Source organism: Helobdella robusta (assembly GCF_000326865.2).
Source record: "Helobdella robusta unplaced genomic scaffold HELROscaffold_67, whole genome shotgun sequence".
In the NCBI taxonomy this organism is placed as follows: domain Eukaryota; kingdom Metazoa; phylum Annelida; class Clitellata; order Rhynchobdellida; family Glossiphoniidae; genus Helobdella; species Helobdella robusta.
This window is the reverse complement of record NW_008705379.1, coordinates 149766-158138: the sequence shown is the minus strand read 5'-3', so window position 1 is coordinate 158138 and position 8373 is coordinate 149766. Positions and strand designations below refer to the sequence as shown.

Genomic DNA, 8373 nt, shown 5'->3' with positions numbered 1-8373 from the left:
GTCAGTTTAATGTCATAACCAGGACTTATGTCATAACCAGGACTTTATTGTCTATGTCGCAATTGTTAATTTTGTTGTATATGTTGTTGTTGTCAATTTTTATGTTATCTATGTTATGTTGTCGCTTGTGTCGCATACAGACCATCCTGGGAAGACTTTGCTTGTTCAGTGGACAGAGTACGAACCACGTTGATCACTTCCCATCTACCCAACTTTTTAACCTGAAAGGAATAACAATAATGATAACAAACAACAATAACAACAACAATAATAATAATAACAACAATAATAATAATAACAACTCACGGTAGCTTCATCGAACCCGAACTTCCTGAGTAGCAAATTCTTCGCGTCCTTCAACGGTAGCCTCCTCAGGTCAGCGTCCGTTCCGGTTACTGACCTCTTCAAGGTCAACTGATTTGATTGGTCGTCCTGTTTTTTGGGTGGGTATCATTTCATCCATCTGTTCATCCTTTATTCATTCATTCTATCCGTCCATCTATCCACTAACCTTTCCTAATTGGGGCTTGTTCGGTATCTTAACGTAGGAGAACCCCTCACCGCACCCTGTCGGATCAGCCACCCCATTCAGAGCCAGCAAACACTTGCCCTTCATGGCCGAGATGTACGCGTGGGTCGTATTCCACGGAGCCGCTTTCACCTGGGGACGAAAATTTTTACATGTAAATTTACATGTAATGCATTACGATTACATGTAAGTAACGTGTAATCTGTAACTAATATTAAACGTAAAGGATGTGTTCACGGTTCACGATGACGTCACTAACTTCATCCTCCATCTTGGCTTGCACGTCATCTTCATTTTCCTCCTCGTTGGAAAACAACGACTTCTCTCCGTAGCCTGCATCCTATCGGAAAACATACATCACAACATCAACGCATCACATTGGAATGCATGACATAAGTAGTAGAATGACTTCAGCAACAACATCAACATCAACAAACAACAACATCAACAGCAGCAGCAGCAGCAACAACAACAACGATGACAACAACCTTAAGCCTCTGTTCGGCTGCCAGCATGCTGTAGTAAGCACAGCACTGCTCGCACGACACCATCTCCCGCATCTCTTCCTCACTTGGCAGACGACAGTCTCGCTTCCACACCCACCAGTTTGAATCGATTCCTGCGAAAATAACAAATGAAGCATTTCAAGTTTAAAAATCGAGCGACAGGGAAGCGCGGCGTTGAAGCATGGCTCATACTGAAATGTGTGATTTGGCTTAAACCAGAATAACTGATTGTGTGAAATTATAGAATAAGTTGGAAACACCGAGGCAAGCACTAACCAGTTCTTTTGAAATCTGCGCACAGCTTTAGTCGCTTCCGGATGGAGCTCTCAGAATGCGATGGGAAGGCCTTGCGAATGTCCTCCATTTTGATTCGCCGCGGGTTGTCGCGACTCATCCAGAACAATCGGTAAATGAATAACTAGGTCAGGAGGGAATAGTGACGTCATCACCATCATCATCACTACTATTAGCATCGTCGTCGCCAAAAACATCATCAACAGCAACGCCAACAACAACAAACAAAGTGGCAAACCTGCAAAAAATCCCTTAAAAAATTGTTGGCCCTTTTAGAATTAGGCCCAGGAACTTCGATTAGCGGACACTCCTGACCCACAACGAATATGGCATCCGCTTCTCTAATGTAGTAGCTGTAGTGGCGTTTGTGTGCGTGTGTGTGCTTGTGTGTGTGTGTGCGTGTATACGAGTGTGATCGTATATACAACATCAACAAAAACCTTTAACCAACAAACAGCAAAAGAAAACGCACTGATTCCTGTTCCTGATAATTAAAAAGTCAGTACAATTCATCTTGTGTTCGTAGAGGGGGGCTCTGAACATGTTATTCTCGAAGGCGGTCACGCACTGGCCCGGCTGTAGAGCCCCCAAGAAGGGTGAGGTGTGGGCGTATGCCAGCTCGCCGTATTTAAATTCTGGTGGGCTCGTTTCCTGGCCTGGTCTCTGAGGATGATTTCATCAATATTTGCAATGAGGTGCGGTATAAAATGAAATCAAATGAAATGAAATCTAAAACAGCAGCCAACGACAAACCCTCTTATAGTAGTTCTTGATTTTGGTAGCCATTCCGATTTGATTGACAAGCGGTGGGTACTGTTCTGAATACTCGGCAAGTACAACTTCTCCGTCCCTGGACGTCAGATCGTCCGCTGTCCTCATGAAAAACATCTCACCCCCACCACTCGCCAGCCTCTCCTGCTCTCTCAACTGTTGCAATTTTAGTCAGATTTAACGTTTATACTTTCAGTTATTCATTCGGTTGTATATTCGTTCGTTCGTTCGTTCCTTCATTCATTCATACCTTCATTCATTCAATCATTCATTCATTCATGCATTCATTCATTCATGCATTCATTCATTCATTCATTCACGAGAAAGATGAAACCTCAGGCAAGCAACAACAGAGCAGCAAGCACGAAACAACAAAAACAAATCACTGAAGAACAAACTTTTTCCTTCCTCCTAATCTGCTTAATAAGCGGCAGAACGGGGTGGGGTCCAGGTGACGTCATAGCCCCGTGACTGTACTTCTTGAGGGATGACCTGTGGAAGTTCCGAAGTTTCAGGATGCTCAGATGACACGGGAAGAATGGCTGACGTAGTTCTATAGCTGGCGTCGAATGCTGTTTCGTATTATTGGTTGGTATTTTTTACTAAGTTGTGTTTGTATTGTGTACTATATGTACACTGTTGTACACACACACACACACACACACAACACACACACACACATGCATACACAACATACACTTTAGTACACACACAGTACTTATAATCAATTTAATACCTGTACCAAGATGCAAAAAGTTACACACACACGCACGCACGTTCGCGCACACACACATACACACGTACACGTACAAACAGTCGTATACAAACTTGTATAACAGATCCGCCCATGTTTCGACCCAGGGCATTGTCCGTGGTCAGTTTGGGGTTATAGTACTCGTCGTTTGATAGGTTGAAGGGGTGTTTCTGAATGATGTCCGGCTCTTCCTACAATTATTATTATTATCAAAATAATAATTATAGCAATAATTATTATTAACAATTATGTATTTACGGTGATAATTATTAAGATTTTTACTACCTGCATATTATTATTATTATCTTCCTCGTCTTTCAGGATTCCAGCCTTTCCAAGCAGCATCTTCGATTTTTTGCTCTCCTAAATTATTATATTTATAATTTTAAATAATAATAACAATAATATTAATATTATTATTATTATTATTATTATTATTAACTGGAAAATAGCTAATTTCTAACCTTTTCTTTCTTGGTTCCATCCTGATTGGTCTGTTGCTGCAGCTGATGTTGCTGCTGCTGTTTGTGTAGCTGCTTGACGTCGTAATCGTCAGGGATGTCCAAGATTAAATTCTCGTCGTCTGGATCCAATGTAAGTATACTTGGTTCCGGTAATTTATCCATTGCCTGGAGGAGAAGTGCATTCAATCGATCAATCAATCCATCCATCATTCAATCACTCTATCAACCAGTCAATCGATCAAACAGGCAGCTAGCCAGCCAACCGGCCAATCATTCCCAATCAATCAACCAACTCCAGCCAATCAGCAAATCGACCAATCAGCAGCCGACCTGGGCATCCCAAATGATATTCTCCATCCATCTGCCACTGACTAGCTCCTCGTTCTCAACTGGAAACATGCTATATCCGGCGTTTATTTTCGTATTTGGCTCATCTGCACGTATGCATGTGTTTGCATGTGTGAGTGAGTGTGTGTGTGCGTGTCTGGGCACGTATGTATGTATGGATGTATGCCTTGTTTTCTATTGAAACAAATAAACAAACGAACAGAGAACGAAAAACGAACGAACGAAAAACAAACAATGACAAAAGAAGCAAACAAACAAACAGACAATGACAAAACGAAAATGAAAGAAGGGCAGAAGACCACCAACATTGACTAATAAACTGCTCGTACGTCCTGGCGTTCGATGTCGGAATCCAGCCGGCTCGTGCGGCTCGCTGTCTCAAGCCCTGCATGACCTTGACCTTCACGTCCTCTCCATTCCATATGATGTCATCCTCCCAATGGGATTGAGTTATCATGTAGTACGCCTCTTCTGGAATGTTCACCTGCGCTTTCTTGTCTCTGCCTGATGATGATGATGATAAAGATGATGATGGAGACAAATATAATGATGATAAAAACGATAAAATTATAAGTCAGGGTTATAATCTGCACAAGCATCTGCACCGTCAACAGCTTCACCATCGGCCACAGCAACGACGTCGTCGTCAACTCTTGCTGCTGCAGCTGTTGCTTTAGCTTCCCTGTCATCTTCTTCACTTTTCAGCAAAGCATTCACAGCAGAGGTTGTACATTCAGCTGATGTTTGCTGTCGGATGGTTTGATTACAATCAATTTTTAATATGAATGAACCCTCTCAACATGTACCTATCTATCTACAATGTCAATGGTGAAATGGTACAAATTCAAAATTAAATTGCGCATTATCGGCAAGTTTAAACCTCTCTCTCCTCTCTCTCTCCTCTCTCTCTCTCTCTCTCTCCTCTCTCTCTCTCTCTCTCTCTCTCTCTCTTCTTTCTCTCTCAAACACGAGCATGCACGCACAAATTGTTCCCTTTCAATTCAATTGCATGTAACGAATACACAACGTACCTGTTTAAGTTGGAAGCCATAATGGAACCCTGCCCCGTTGTCAGGGACACCGAGCATGTCGTACCAGAGCCTCGAAGGGCCGTACCTCCAATCGGCCACCTCAGGTTTGTTCGGGTTGTCCCTGCCCTCCCCGCCATCACCAAACTGGTTCGACGGCTGTTCTGGGCGCATGAGGTACTCCTAAAAATATGTGCAGTATTTGTCATGTAACATCAAATAACCACATAACGTAAAAAAACATGAATGAATATGTATGCAGTTTTCCACAACTGTCACTTCTTCAGTACCTCTCAGGACTATCAACACAAACACACAGCACATGCAAATACACATGAATGAAGGCATCACACATATCACATGCCAGACATCTTTACCATTAAACGACCACGCCATACAAAGTGTACATGAGTAAATACACAGTGGTAAACTACCATGTCATCCAGAGCAAGTTCGTTGGGTGTGGGCAATCTTCCGTATATAATTTCAGGCTTTTTTTCTCGCATGATGAATTCGTCATGATAGAATCCATCATTATCTAGATCATGGCAATCATTATCCTCTTTGTTATTTTTTTTCTTTTTCTTCTTTTTGTGTTTTTTTTTCACTGCATTTTCATCTGTGATCATACCTCCAACAGCTTCTGCTGCTACAGTAGAGCGTTTTTTCTTCTTCTTTTTTTTCTGCCTTTTATTTTCAGAAGGTAATTTTTGTATGTTGTTGGAGTTGGTGCTGACTTGCAGGGGATGCTGATGCTCAAATCTTGGTGCTGTTTCCTTAATTTTCAATCTACTATTCTCAAAACTGTTTGGCTGCTGATCTTTACTCGGTTTCTTCTTCTTCTTCCAGATATTTGGCAAATGTGCCGGTTTGAAGAGCCTCGAAAATCTAAGAACCTGAACGAAAAATAATAAAAATCATATTTAATAACATTAAAACATTAACCTCTTCTTAAAAACTGAAGACGATTTGTGAATTTTTCGCACTTTTTTTTTACTAAAATAAAATTATAAAAAAGAAAAAAAATTGGATTCAGTTTTAAGACAAACAGACAAACCTCATTAGTCCTAAATTCAGGAAACCATTTTCGAACATCCTCACCAGCTAATTGTGGAGGTAGGAGGGAGGCCAGTGGAGTGTTCAGGGTCTGCGCCGGTGGTTTGGGCTCCTGTTTGACCACGACGACTGGTTCCTCCTCCTTCACTTCCTTTTTCAACTCTTCGACTTCAAAATTGTCGTCATCAGCAACTTCATTGATGTCAAAGTAGTCGACGGCATTGTCAGATTTTGAAAATTCTGTTAGAAAATAAGTAGTGAATTGAATGAAATTTAATCTCAAGAAGTACATCTATTACTGTAAGCAACATTTAAAACTAAGGATAATTCAAAGTAGTTTAATGCAAACGACAAAAAACATTCATAAACCTGATTTTATCTGACCATCAGGGCATGTAGATACAACTTCAGAGTCAAAAATCTCCTTACTCTTGCTATCAAAATTATCGTCCAGATTTGTGCTACTGGCTTCACAGGCTTCTTCTGGACCCTTGCCATCTTCATTCCCTTCAGCTATCTCTTTTACAAAACTTTCGATGCCGAAGCCAGCCAGGAAACCAATCCGTCTTCGACTTTCCTGTTAAATGTTTGAAATTGTTTGTTTATTTATGCTGGTTAATTTATTTAAAAATGATGCAAAAAAGGTGATTTTTTTATATTCTGATTTTTTGAGGTTATATCTTTATTAAAGCTAAATAAGTGAAACCAAATGAATAAATTTTACAAAAATTTCAACTAAATAAATGAGTTAGTGAAACTATTAAAATAAAATAAAAATGAACAACAAATACAAATCACTACTAAGCAAAATAACACTATTTATTGGATTTGCATTCTATAAAAAATTGAGCAGTTAGTTAGTGAAACGATAATTAAGGTATTTTTGTGATTAATTTTTACTTATTTTAAATTTCTTTATTATTTAATTATCAAAAGTTATAATTATAATTTACTACTTAAAAAAGCTAGTGTACGTTCATTTCTAAGCTATTTGTTGATCATGGCAGAAATAGTGCTTTACAAACTTTGATTAATTGAAATTAAAATAATTTTAAGTCTAAAATCATAACAATATATATAATGATTATTTAGTATTTTAATTGGGGGTTAGATGGTTAGTGTCAGGGTAAGGGACAAGTCAACGTCCATTACAAACGCTGGTTGACTTTTTTAGACCAGTTGATTTACTTTGCGTTTACGTTTACTGGCACGTTTGATCTACTTACCTCATCTAAAAAATCCTCCTCTAGATTTCCTGATTCATCGATATTTCCGAACAAAAATCCAGTCAGGACTGCAGTTTGGTCGTTACTTTCGGAATCAATAGAACCCATTTCAATTCAACAAACTATTTATGAATTATTTATAACTATTGCTATTTAAAAACTATTTATAAATTCCCCAAACAAAATAATCTAACATGCCAACATCGTTAACTTCATTTTTATATGAAATCTTCATGAAAAACTAAAAATGAATTTAAGTAATGTTTGTTTTATTTTGTTTACAATAGGTTTAGCTTTATAAGGTTAGTTTTAAAAACAAAAGTATTGAATTTATGGAAAAACGAATAAGTTACATTTTCTTTGTTCATTTTTCTCTGTTTTATCCTAAAAGTTTATTCTAATTATATGGTTTTATCACAGGCACACTTTTAATGAATTTTCAATTTAATATGCATTTAAACTTTATTTTAATTAATTTAAACATTTATTACGTTTTAATTTCAATAGTTACGCTTTTTTTATCGAAAAAATATTTAATTAATAGTTTATTGGTAAAAAAAACAGGAATTCTGACATATAATTTCTACCTAATCATTTCAGTGACAATAAACGAAAAAATCCGTTTAAAATATTGAAAAACATTTTTTTGCAAGTCTGAATTGTTCGAAAACAAGAATTCTAACAAGAATATAAAAGAAATCGAAATTTAAAATCATTCGTCGAAGAATGGATGACTGGATTTTAAAATACACACACACACACAGACAAACGGTAAATATATAAAATAAGTTATTCGTAATATATTTTAGTAGATATTCAACAATTAAAAGAATAAACGCCAATAAGTGACTAGAACGACAACTAAAATATTAATCTTAAAAAATGGAAACTGCAAAATAATTTAATCATATCATTTCAATACAAAAAGAACTACGTGGAATGAAAAAAATTATTGTCATAATATCATAATAAATATAATAATTACATAATATATATATATATATATATATATATATATATATATATATATATATTACAGCGAAAAATATAAATGTTATAAATTTAACATCACAATAGCAATACATGCATGATGGTAAGATAACTGAATGCTTTAAAAATTTTAAGTAATTGTAAATGAAAGTTACTTCTGAACAGAAAAACTGCAGTAGAAATTTTCAAATTCAAAATGAACATCTATTAAATAAAAAAAAGTACAGGAAATAATATGTTCTAATGAAGAAGCAATTAATCGATTTACACAATTAAATGAGTAAAAAGAATGTAACTTAATTGATATGAGCCTGTTTAATATTGTTCAAATTCACTCAAAATTTTACAAATCTAAACGTCAAACAGCATTTTATCATTGCTTTGATGTTATGCTAACAATGTATTCA

The 8373-nt window shown here is 36.9% G+C and overlaps 1 protein-coding gene across 1 annotated transcript in view; it reads right to left on the bottom strand.

Annotated features, from left to right (window-relative positions):
• HELRODRAFT_194117 (hypothetical protein) overlaps positions 1-7084 on the bottom strand; it is a gene marked incomplete at its 5' end in the record, with an annotated part of 14304 nt that extends 7220 nt beyond the window's left edge. Inside the window, 21 exons of the mRNA XM_009030324.1 lie at positions 143-221; positions 307-432; positions 512-661; positions 789-869; positions 1018-1148; positions 1312-1453; positions 1568-1682; positions 1802-1992; positions 2083-2256; positions 2499-2672; positions 2929-3045; positions 3140-3217; positions 3319-3483; positions 3691-3752; positions 3973-4170; positions 4272-4413; positions 4698-4877; positions 5129-5590; positions 5752-5990; positions 6120-6327; positions 6977-7084. Of these exons, the coding sequence (XP_009028572.1) occupies positions 143-221; positions 307-432; positions 512-661; positions 789-869; positions 1018-1148; positions 1312-1453; positions 1568-1682; positions 1802-1992; positions 2083-2256; positions 2499-2672; positions 2929-3045; positions 3140-3217; positions 3319-3483; positions 3691-3752; positions 3973-4170; positions 4272-4413; positions 4698-4877; positions 5129-5590; positions 5752-5990; positions 6120-6327; positions 6977-7084 (3322 nt within the window). The remainder of the gene's footprint in view (positions 1-142; positions 222-306; positions 433-511; positions 662-788; positions 870-1017; positions 1149-1311; positions 1454-1567; positions 1683-1801; positions 1993-2082; positions 2257-2498; positions 2673-2928; positions 3046-3139; positions 3218-3318; positions 3484-3690; positions 3753-3972; positions 4171-4271; positions 4414-4697; positions 4878-5128; positions 5591-5751; positions 5991-6119; positions 6328-6976) is intronic.
• Between the last annotated feature and the right edge of the window lie 1289 nt (positions 7085-8373).